We start from the raw sequence: 12,293 nt of genomic DNA on the forward strand, positions 1-12,293 counted from the left end.
CGCACATTAAAGCTTGAGGGAAAAAAAGGGGGGGGGGAGGGAAAAAAAAAAAAAACTTCCGGACTTGGACCTACAGCAAGGAAAACATTTCACAACGAAACAAAAGTTTCTCGAGGCACTGCTTGCTATTTTATTTGAAACAAAACTGCGCTCACGCCTCAGATTTCGGCATCCGCTCGCGGGGGCCGCACTTGGGGGGCTGAACACACGAATCCGGGGCACCCGGGAACAATGCAAAGGGGGGTGTGCGGAGGGGGAGGATGCTTGGTGCCGGAGCTCGTGCAAAGCGTGCAGACTCGCTGTGTTCGGCTACTTTCTGAGACGCGTGCCCTTAGTCACGCGGGGGGGGGGGCAAATGCTCGGAGCCAGCACTCCTGAGGGCGGCGGGGGCAGCTGAAAGTTTGCCAAAGCCCTCGGAGGGGCCGGTCTCAGGGACGTGATTGGCAGGCAGCAGAGAGAGCGAGGGCTGAAAGCCGAGCGGAGGGAGAAGGCTCTCGGGCGGCGAGAGGTCCTGCCCAGCTGTTGGCGAGGAGTTTCCTGTTTCCCCCGCGGCGCCCGGGCGAAGTTGAGTGAGTCACTCGCGCGCACCGACCGACGACACCCCCGCGCGCGCACTCGCCGGGGGCAGGAGCCGGCCTCCTGCGCAGCTCCCCTCGGCCGCCGGGGGCCTCCCCGCGCCCCGCCGGCCTCCAGGCCCCCTCCCGGCTGGCGAGCGGCGCCGCATCTGGCCCGCGCATCTGCCCGGCCGGCCGGCGCAGGGTCCCGAGAGGGCGCGGCGCGGGGGCGCAGCCGGGGCTCCGGGAGGCGCCGTCCGCTGCGCTCCGGGCTCGGTCTATGACGAGCGGCGGGGGCTGCCATGGGTCGGGGGCTGCTCCGGGGCCTGTGGCCGCTGCACATCGTCCTGTGGACGCGCATCGCCAGCACGATCCCGCCGCACGTTCTGAAGTCCGGTGAGTGCCCCCCCCCCCCGCCCCAGGCGGGCTCGGCGGGGCGCCGGGGGTCCCCGCTGCGCTTGACAGGCGGCCCCGGGCGCCCGGCGCTCGGGCGGAAACGGGAAAGTTCCCTCGGCGGCACCCACGCAGCCCGGCTCCCCGAGGGGCGCCGGGGTGTGCGTTTCTCTTTCAGAAGAGGAGGAAAGTTCGAGGGGAAGGGGGCGCGGGGCACGTCGGGCCCCCTTTGTGCGGGCAGGAAAGGCGTTGCGCCGGCCGCGTCCGAGGCGCGCCCCCACCCCCGGAAAGGGAAGTTTGAGAAGTTGCTTGGGCATCCGAAGGAGGCAGGGGAGCCGCGCGGCCCGGAGCCGAGGCCGCCGAGCAGCCAGAGCAGCTGGCGCACCTGGGGTCGCCGCCGCCCGGGCCGAAGCCGCGCGCCCACCCGGGTCTGGCCGAGCCACCCCCCTCAGTGGCCAGCGAGTCCAGCCTTCGCTCGGGGGAGGCGCCGCACGTCGCCCCAGGCCGGCTTCTCGGCCCGCAGTCACTGTCTGCAAGTTTCAAGGAAAGAAACAATTTCCCAAGGAAAGCTCTCTGGCCCCGCTGATGGCTGGGCGTGGGCGGGGAGGGGAGCAGGGATGGTCAGGTGGAAGGCGGAGAATTAGGAACTCAGTGCCTACTAGGTGCTGGGCGCTGGAGATGGGGCCTGGAGCAAGACAGCCCTGCCTTCCCTGAGTTGATGGGTTCTGGAAAGGTTCGATTCTTGACCGTCCCTAAGCTTCCTAGAGGTTTCTGAAGGTGAAAAGTGCAGGAATTGAGTTCTTACTGACTTGCTGCGGAAAGTGCGGAACCCCCGGGACCTTAAAAGTTAAAGTTTTTGCAGCTGTGATTCCGACAACTGAGTGTCTGCAGCTGGGGTCAAGGTGAACTGAGTATTTGGACCTTTCAAGGCCTCAGTTCCTTCATCTGTAAAATGGTTACATTGGGATAGTTTTACATCCCTTTCATTGGTAGCGCTTGTCGCTGCCTTTCCCCTTCGGTGATTTGGAGATGCCTTGTGTAGGTAGATTTGGGACGAAGTGTAGAGGATCTCACAGGCCACATCACCTTCAGGTACTTGCTTGTTTTTCCCAAGGGGCCACAGGCAGCCTTGACCTTTATGTTTGTCCAGAAGAGAGAAGCATCGGGTTCTACATGGTACCTTTCAGAGGATTTGAAGTGGATTGAGAACTTTTTAAAATGATGCTTCATACGGAACGTGGCATGGAGATGGGAGTTTTCAGTGGAATAAGGCAGAAGAACTGTTGTAAACATAACGTCCTAACGCGCATTTGAGTTTAATAAGATCCTAGTATTTCATTCTTGGATGTTTTCCTACGTTGCAGCACCACAATGTTCAACTGTCTCTGATTATATTCCAGACACTTAAAAACTGAACTGTATTTTGCTAGTAAAGATTTGAAACAGCACCCTTCATTTTCCGAGTACGTTAAAAGTCATTAAAACTCTTCGTTTCAGATTACGAAAGAAGGAAATCAGCAGGCCCTTATTTCGTTATGTTTTGTTTACGAGGATAAGATTTATGAATTTTCAGATTCCAGACTCAGTACTTCATGAGTCCGTTTCATTTCATCTGTATACACATTTTTAAACAATTAGCTTAAGAGCCTAGTGGCTTTTCATTCGGGCTTTTGAACAGTTTTGCAAAACCCACAGGTTTCATATTTTGATGGAATTAAAGTTTCCGAATTTGAACTAAGGAATCACTTTGAATTTGGATTCATTTGAAATTAAACTTTCAAGGATAGTTGAAGGTTGAAGGTAGCTATAATGAAAACAAGAAACCTACCTTCCACTTGCATTTTAATTTTCCATGTAAGTAAACGGTTTCAGGATTTTTCTAAAATAACTGGTAAACTGTCCAGGCTTTTTCAGAGCATCTTAATGTGTGATAAGATGGGAGGAAATGAGATTGTTTACCGTGTCTTGTTAGGTCACCTAAGTAAGTCCCATCTTCTGTTTGGCAGACTGATAAGTGGGCAAAGGATTTCAGTGTAAGAACAAACTTCTCGAAGAAATGTTCTTAAATCCTTTTTTGTTTGTTTGTTTGTTTGTTTGTTTGTTTCGTAGACCCACTCTTCCCGAATGCCCCAAATTAAGTAATTACTCTTTAGGGGAAAATCTTACATGTCAAAAAACTCTTCAGATCTGAAAAATGCCACTTGTGCTTTTCAAATACCTAACAAGAGATTTCTGTGGCAGTCTCAGTGTTGGTAAAAGTGTCACACAGATAAACTTCTTTCCTAAAATCATATTATGTACTTACTTGGTCAAGGTCAGAGACTAGAGATTGCTAGGCCCGGAATTTGATCTTTGGTCCTATTGCTTTTCAGAAAACACATTTATACCCCTAGGCCACTTCCTTTAATAACAGCTTACTTTTCACCAGTTACGGTTTATACAAAAAACTCATCATAGTTTGGATTTATTGCCTTTTATCAAGGTAGCACCCCATGGTGATGAGTCCTCATTACAGTTTGTGTAGCTACCATAACTGCTACAAGGTTTCCATTTTATTTTTTTAAATGTTTCTTTATTCTTGAGAGAGAGAGACAGAGACAGAGAGTGTGAGCAGGGAAGGGACAGAGAGAGAGGGAGACACAGAATCTGAAGCAGGCTCCAGGCTCCGAGCCGTGCGCACAGAGACCAACACGGGGTTCGAACCCATGAACTGTGAGATCATGACCTGGGCCGAAGTCGGACGCTTAACTGACTGAGCCACCCAGGTGCCGCACATGGTTTCCATTTTAATTTACCAATCCTTTGTTATCAATGCTACTTTAAAATTTTTTCTTTATTTTTTTTAACCCTAATTTTCCAATTAAGAGTGATACCTCATTGGTGCCATTGTAAAAAGTGGCCAGTACTCATTCTGCCTTCTCAGTATTTATGGAGTATGTTCTTGTGCCAGGCTCAGACCTGAGGACACTGTCCTGAATGAATAAGATGAGACTTGGTCTTTGCTCTCATTGAGTTTAACGTTTGGGAGGGTGTGAAAGGCCTCGTGCAAGGACTTTGAAAGGCCTCCATAAACAAGGACACATAGTTTAACCCTGTGCACTTAGAGGCGTTAATGAACCCTGGTGGTTTATTTCCTAGACCCCTCTTTCAAAAGCCCGTTTGCTTGTTGAATGCTCTTATAGGAGTGCCTGTTGAATGTTTGTTTTTTTCTCCGTCCCTCTGAACATCTTTTCTTTCCATTGATCTGTCCTTTTCTATACCTGCCATGTTGTAGGTCCCCACTTGGGCCACCCTGGTTCCCCACTCTGTAGCCATTGTGGTAGACCCAATGTGCCCATCCAGTCTTTCTTTTGAGGACAGGCTTAGAGATACAAGCTTTGGAATCGAGGCCTCCTGGGTTCCAGAACCACCTCCTGCTTACTGGCTGTGTTGCCTGATGTAGAAACCTTCCTCTCTCATCCTCAGTGCCCTCCCTCGTTTGTAAAATGGGGGTTATGGAGCCATGGTAAAGATGAAATGAAATAAAGCTTTGAAGTGCTTAACACAGTGCCCACAGCATAGTAAATGCTCAATAAATAGCAGCTTTCATTATTATTATTATTAAGTCCTCAATCAGGCCTCACAAGATGCTCCATGATCTGGTTGTCCTTTGATTCTGAGACTTTGCATCCCACCAAGTGTCACATTTTCCCAGTGTACCCCTGTCATCCTGTATACACACGCCCTGAATAGTTTAGCCCTTTTAGTTAGTGTCTTTGTTCAAGCTGCTCTCTGCTCACACCTCCTGCTCCCTGAATAACTTTTCCTTGTCTTTAAGACTGCACTCAAGTGTAGAGGTACCTGGGTGGCTCAGTCAGTTAGGCGTCTGTCTGACTCTTGACTTCTGCTCAAGGCCTGATCCCAGGGTCGTGGGGTCAAGTCCCGTGTTGGGCTCTGTCTGATGGCACAGAGTCTGCTTCGGATTCTTTCTCCCTTTCTCTCTGCCCCTTGCTCATGCTCTCCCCCCGCCCCTCAAAGTAAATAAACTTAAAAAAAAAAAAACAACAACACTTTGCTCAAATGTCAGCTGCCTAAAGAAACCTCAACCCCAGGTTGAGCTAAGACCTTAGCACCCAGGAAATGTTGAGCTGAGCTGCTGGTACAATCCAGGCCAAGCGTTTTAACAACCAGGCAATCACTATGTATTGGGAGTTTGTCTGAATGGTAAGATCTTACTTTTGGTTAGAATAGTTTTGGCTCCGGGGTGCCTAGGTGGCTCAGTTGGTTGAGCTTCTGACGTCGGCTGAGGTCAGAGTTTGTGAGTTTGGTTCATGAGTTCAAGCCCCACATCAGGCTGTCTGCTGTCAACACAGAACCCACTTTAGATCCTCTATACCCCCCTCTCTCTGCCCCTCCCCTGCTTTCTCGGTCTCTCTCTCTCTCAAAAATAAATAAACATTTAAAAAGGAAAGGAATCGTTTTGGCTCTGATCTAAGTGGGCAGTATGGCTGTTTTTATCCTATGTTCTTGTTTTCTTATTCTGGTGAGATATGGAATAAGAGGCTTCAACTTCTGACAAGGCATGATGGAAAGTTCTCATCCAGTCCCTTTAGCTATGCATTTTGAATTAGCATTAGGCATTCTAAGCCCTTCCAAAACATTAGGGTTTCCACCGAAGAAATTCTCCAGTAAATCCTGAATTCTCTCTCCTTTTTTTTTTTTGTTCTAGAAGGTTGTCGAAAGGAGACTTTCATTAAAAATGAAGTGCTGAAATCTAAATATAGCTTTTAAGTTTCTTTTTTCATCAGGGTTTTATGTTTTGGTTTATAAGCAGTGACGCAGAGTTGGTCTAAGGGCAGAGTGGCCCTCGAGCAGTCTCTCTCTGCTGCAGAGCTGTGTGGATGTTATTTAGGTCTGATGCAAACCACCAAAACAGTTTAAAATAGGGTGCAGAGGAAACCTACTTCCTGGCTAGAGCATGGCATTATTTAGCCAATTTCCACATAAAAGCATAACTCTGCCACCTTGTTACCTTCCGCTCTCTGGGTCCTTACAGCTTTGGCCGATTTAACGCATGATTCTCAGGGGAAGTGACTTAGCAGAGAAGCATTAGCAGTAAGAACACTCACCACGTGTTTTGTGCTACCTGTTTTCCGTGTAATGTTGTGTCCCGCCCCCCCCCCCCCCCGACCTGGGCACCTCCTGGGCACCTCGATCATTCTCCTTCCTTGCCTGGCATGTCAGGAGGGTTTAGAAGGCCGAGCGGGCACATTAGCTCATTTCAGGGAGAAGTGGGGAGAAGGGAAACCAGCATTTGAAAATCTGCTCGCAGCCGGCTGCTTGACATGGCTGATCTAATTTAATCTTCAGAAGAAGCCTGCTATCTTTATTTATAAATGGGGAAGATGGAGTCTGCTCAAGGTCACTCGAGGTTTGTGTGTGTGTGTGTATTCAAAGTTTGCCCGGCTTGCACTCTGCTAGGCTCTTTTACGTGGTGTATCTGTGAGTACAGAAGTTGAGATGGAAGTTCGGGAGGGGGTGAAGAGTCCCCGTGTTTCAGCAAGGGGAAACTGACCCTCTGATAGGATCAGTTCAGTGCTTCTGATTTCATGATTTGCTCTGCTTACGTGATCTGCCTCCTTCCTGATTCTCTTTGTACTACAGAAAATCAAGATAGGGCAGTCTCTTTGCAAGGAAACTCTACTCTTCTAGTCTGATCACAGAGGCCTTCATGTGACCCACGGTTTGACTGTTGGCGGCGATTGGACAAGCACCATCCAGGCCTAGCGTGTGGGCAAAAGGGGCCTCTGCCCAAATTCCAGGCACATAGGGTCAGCCTCTGCGTACAGGCTGCAAATGACCGTTGGTGAGAGCAGATGGAACAGACTTTATCAGGCATACCAAACGGGGAAGATTCGACTGTTGAGGTCCACCCAATCTGAAGGCTTGCAGGTGGTTAAGATTCTTCTCCTCATGATAAGTTCTGGCCTTTTACTTGCTATGATCAGCTTTTTAGATCTTGGCACTCAGCAGGAAGCAACTGCCTCCTTACATGTAGTCAACTCAGCATGGCTTGCTTAGGCTCTCATGGGTTCCCTAGCATCTTTGTTTTGTTTATGGGGCTGAAGCACAGCTCTTTAGGATGGCTTTAGCTGCAGACTAAGTGCCTATGACTAGTGAGGCTGTGAGTGGGAAAGACTGTCTGCTCTGAAAATATGCAGCTCACTCACACCCTCCCTCCCTCCTTCCCTCTCTCTTTCCCTCCCTCCTTCCCTCCCTCCCTCCTTCCCACCCTCATTCCTCCCCTCCTCCCCCCACTTCTTTCCCTCCTTGCCTCCTCACCTCCTCCTCTTCCTTCCTTCCTTCCTTCCTTCCTTCCTTCCTTCCTTCCTTCCTTCCTTCCTTCGTGATGAGATCTCCTCCCCCTCCCAGTTTATTTCAGCTCAGTTAAAATATAGGCCTAGTGTATGTGCAAAAGGGTCCTCTGCCCTTGGTTGTAGAGGGCACTACCTTTATTCTTCTCAAGTCAGACCCCTTGTCCATGGGGTGAGGAGACTCTGGGCCTCTGAATCCAAACTCCTCCCTCTTTTAGATCACGTTTCAGGTACCTGGGAACCACAATTTGCTGTCCAGATGGCCCTGTTAGCTTTGACAGACTACAAAGACCTTTTGGTCCATTTTGGTGAGGGCCCATATAGCCACTAGTCTGCGCACCTGAGCAATGGCTAAGGAGCAGCTGTGTGTGTATGGGGTGTGTTCAGGGGAGTGTTACAGCTTTGTGTGTCTGTACATATCTTACAAGGTCCCTCTTGATGTAGGATGGAAGGGGCAGTGGAAAGAGGAAGCTATGTTGTTGGCCAGGCCCCGGACAATGGTTACCCAAAACACCCAGTTCTAGGGAGGGATTTGAGTAGTTCAAGAGTTTTAAAATGATACTTGGGCCTGCAAAGTGTTATGAAGATATATTTTGTCAGTGGAAGTAGGACAAAACCTATTTTACTGAATAGTTTCTCAGCTTAATTTAGAACTTCCAGTATTTTGACCTGTGGTGTGTGGGCCTCTATTTGTCCTGGCCCTGGGTCTTCCAGTGCTGGGGATGCATCTGGCCTCAAGAACATTCCTTTGCAGAGGTGTGGGGTACAAACTTAGTTTTTGTGGATTGTATTATATTTTCTCTGGAGAGACTGGTCATTCATGAAAAAGCTAAGACTCTGTTTGTAATTATAACGTATTTTTTTTTTGTGCAGTTCAGTTTCTCATAGTATTTTCTTGAAGGAAACCTTAGTTCTATTCATTTGACTTGTTCTGTGTGCTATTTCATGTATACATTTTTTTTTTAAAGATTTCCCAATGCCTAGTTGCATTTCCTCCATGTGTTGGGAACACTAGGGCAGGGTGAGACTTATCTAGATGTTTTCTTCCACTACTGTAAATATTTTTACATGAGTATCCGTGGCCCTCTCAAACCTCTGTAAGGAAAACAAGAACAGTAGAACAGTGCTAAGAAGGAAGAAGCCCTTCTGACCCTATCAAAGGTATAGATTACCCAAACTATGCATGTTGGGGAGCCGGGGAGTTGGCAGAACAAACAGGAACGTTTCGAAGGAGAATATGAAGTCTGGTACATACTTAGAGCATAGGCCACATTAGGTCTTATCTGAGAAAGCTGTAAATCATTACAGAGAATTCACTGACTTGGGAGGAAACTCACTCGGCTGTTTGTGGATACGACTGGCCATCCGAAAACTCTGTGAAACTTTTCTACACAGGGATATCGAATTGGCCTCATGCTCCCTGTGAGTGAGGAAGTTCTCTCTCTCCAGGAAGCTTTATTCAGGAACCTTCATGAACAGGTTTCCCAATAATGTGTGTAGCTCGCTTCTTGAGATCTTGCTACTTCCTGGATCATGCTGAGCATCACATCTCTATTAGTTAACCTTCAAAAAAATTTTTTAATGTTTATTTATTTTTGAGAGCGGAAGAGAGAGACAGAGCACGAGTTGGGGAAGAGCAGAGAGAGAAGAGATACAGAATGTGAAGAAAGAAGCTCCAGACTCTGAGCTGTCAGCACAGAGCCCAATGCGGGGCTCAAACCCACAAACTGTGAGGTCCTGACCTGAGCCAAAGTGGGATGCTCAACCGACTGAGCCACCCAGGCGTCCCTCTATTAGTTAACCTTCAAAACAACTCTATGAGGTAGATTTTATAATGCTCATTGTAAGTCCTCCGGAGTTTGGGAAACTTAGCGAAGTCTACCTGGGTAGCAAATGATTATGCTGGGATTGGAACCAAGATGGTTTGGTTTAGACACCTGGCTTCCCAGTTGTTACATTACATACTATACGAAGGCGAGGCTGCCTAAATTGACATAAGTAGTTTCTCTATTGTAGCAGGGGTGGGGGGGGGGGGCATAGAGGCTGAGAAAAATAATGATTATATCCAACATTTTTCGGATGCTTTAGTTTTTTTTTTCATTTATTATCCCATTTAATCTCTTTAGCTAAATAAAATAGTGCTTGATTCATACGCCAAGTAATCAGACATCATGCCTGTCTTGTGACCTCAGTAGGAAAATGAAATATATACATCCATTGATGCATTGTGGAATATTTATGTCATCAAGGAGCAAAACCGGCCCTTTATTTGGAAGGACTGGGGGGAATTCAAGGATGTGTAAGTATGTAGGGAATATATATGGTATGCCAAGGTGGGATGTAACTTGCAAGGCTTATCCTTGGTATAGGCCCATCTCTGGCTCTGGAAGGGGGACTGGCAATGTGGTTAGCGAGTGTCATCAAGTTGAAGAATATTTAAGAAATCTTGCGGTGCCCTAAATATCACAGCTCACGTATAAAAGAAACTTGATGGAGGTTTTCCCAAATTTAGAGGCAATTCAAATATTTATAGGATATCACTTAAAATGACTTACGAAGCTGAAATAAACTTTTTCCAAGCTATTAAACAATAAATTACAGGGGTGCCCAGGTGGCTCAGTCTGTTAAGTGTCCAACTCTTGGTTTTGGCTCAGGTCATGATCTTGTGGTTCATGAGTTCAAGCCCTGTGTCAGCCTCCGCGCTGACAGTGCAGAGCCTGCTTGGAATTCTCTCTCTCTCTCTTTCTCTCTCTCTCTGTCCCTCCCCTGCTTTTGCTTTTTCTCTCTCTCTCTCTCAAAATAAATAAGTTTAAATATTTTTTAAAAAATTACAAATTCTGATCAACAGTTCTAGAGCAAAGATTGAGTTCTTTCTTTCTTTCTTTTTAATGTTTATTTGTGTGAGAGAGAAAGAGACAAAGCATGAGCAGGGAAGGAGTAGAGAGAGTGGGGAGGCACAGAATCCTAAGCAGGCTCCAGCCTCTAAGCTGTCAGCACAGAGCCCGAGGCGGGGCTAAAACTCCTGAACCGTGAGATCATGACCTCAGCCAAAGGTCATGCTTAACCAACTGAGCCAGCCAGGCACCCGTGAATTATTTTTCTATTATCTCTATAGAGAATATTGTAAAATATCATTGGAAGAGGTGATCAAAGAATATGCAATCAAAAAAGGTAGCAAAAATATTTCAAAGGTATGTCAGTTAATAAAAACTGTTTTTTTTTTAATTTCATGTTTGTGGTATTTGTAGCTTTTTAAAATTTGTAACTTGTAAGATGCCATTTTAAATCCTAAATATTTGCTTTCATACCTAAATTTCTATTTTTAATTTTTGTATTCTTTTCCTTAAAAAATGCCCTGAAATTTAAAAGCTTCACAAGATCCAACTCTATGCTTAATGGTAGGATTTGCTTTTTGGCCTAAAACGTAAATAGAAGTGCCTCCTTCCCCACCCCCACCCCCATACAAACAGAGACTGAAGTCTGCATTGTTACATCACCAAACCCAAACTTCCCCCCACTCCACGCTTAGCTAAACCCTTCATCATTTCCCTAGTTTGGAGGCCCCATGCCAAGTAGAAAAGAAATTGTAAATATGTAATTATCACAGAACCTTGATCTTGAATGAAACCCAGATCTGACCGTTAGTTTGAGTGAAGATTCTGCCTGGGAGACAGCTGAGAAGGACTAAAGTGTGTTATGACAACCAAGGTGTCTGGGTGACTTGCCTAAGGCCCTCGGCCCCACTAGGTCTAGTTTTTTTCTACATACAGTGGCAAGAATTGGACTAGATGATATTTCCAGTTTTTTTCCGTTCTGAAATGTTTCATTTTGTAGCTTAGTGGAGGAGATCATTGAAACTGACTTAGAAAACATAATCCTTAACTAATCTAAGCAGAAAACTCAAAAGTCATGACAGGTCAGAACTGACAGATAAACATCCACTTGGAGTTTGTTGGAGGTGACTACTCTTGAAAAAAGAAAAAGAAACCACAGTTATTTTGAAAATTTCTTGGTACAGGTGCCTGAGCATACACCCTGACTAAATAGCATGTTTACTTGAACTTAGCACTTCTTCCTTGCTGAAGAAAAGGCTTACTTGGTTTTGGTGGTAATACCATTTCTCTTTGGTTAATTATGGCGTTCTCATTCCCCTTTTCCCCTGAATTGGTTACAATGGCTGGGAAGGCTTTTCCTGAGGAAGAGAATTATGAAATGCTTTGCTGTGTCTAGGAAAAGAATGTCCTAAAGGAGCTTCTATGGGTTTTTTGGGAAGAGAAAGGAAACTAGTCTGAATATATTTAGTCTTCTCCTGCCTTTCACAGATTTCTCTACCACTTTTCTTAACATAGTCTCAGAAAAGACAGAATTTGCTACGGATTGGCAGATTGCAGACTGCTTTTTTTAGGCCGAAGAGTAGCTGTGAGCCCCGTAATTGCATTTCTGTAGTGTCTGCAGACACCAGTTAGCACAAAAGAGGAATCTTCTAACTATTCCTTTGAATGACTATCTTATTACTACATCTCACTTTTATATGTTGTTCCCCAAAACCCATAGGATTGGGGGAAAATGTTGATAAAATTTGACCTCAAATATGTGAAAAGCAAAAAAAAAACCCCACGGTCACATTGTGGAATCCCTTAAATCCTATTGTTGTAAAATACTAACAGTCTCAGCCCATCCTGAGCACTCTCTTATTCTTATCATTTCTATTATAATTAATCATATAATTTTTATTGCCTCTTATCACCTGTTTATTTACTGCAAGGAGCCATAGGCCAACCAGTCTTTTCCTTTTTTGCTATTTTCTGTTTTCCATCACCTCCAGTGAGCCCTGCTTGTCCTAGTTGCTCACCCCTTCACGAACCTCATTTAACATCTACTTTTCATGTGTTATAGTACAGGTTGAGGTTCAGATCTTGAGCTCAAGCATTCTGACACCAAAACATTGCTTTTACATCATCCCCTGATAACAGTAACTGAAGATGTTCTAATA

The 12,293-nt window shown here is 46.2% G+C and overlaps 1 protein-coding gene across 2 annotated transcripts in view; it reads left to right on the top strand.

The window, feature by feature from the left end:
• The first annotated feature begins 287 nt into the window (after positions 1-287).
• Positions 288-12,293, top strand: part of TGFBR2 (transforming growth factor beta receptor 2) — an 89,670-nt gene continuing 77,664 nt past the window's right edge. Inside the window, exon 1 of one of the 2 annotated variants that reach the window (XM_053221554.1) lies at positions 288-950. In XM_053221554.1, coding sequence (XP_053077529.1) covers positions 857-950 — 94 coding nt within the window. In that variant the 5' untranslated portion in view covers positions 288-856. The remainder of the gene's footprint in view (positions 951-12,293) is intronic. The other variant, XM_027040856.2, reaches the window with a different exon arrangement.

This window comes from Acinonyx jubatus, chromosome C2, assembly GCF_027475565.1.
Source record: "Acinonyx jubatus isolate Ajub_Pintada_27869175 chromosome C2, VMU_Ajub_asm_v1.0, whole genome shotgun sequence".
NCBI classification, from domain to species: domain Eukaryota; kingdom Metazoa; phylum Chordata; class Mammalia; order Carnivora; family Felidae; genus Acinonyx; species Acinonyx jubatus.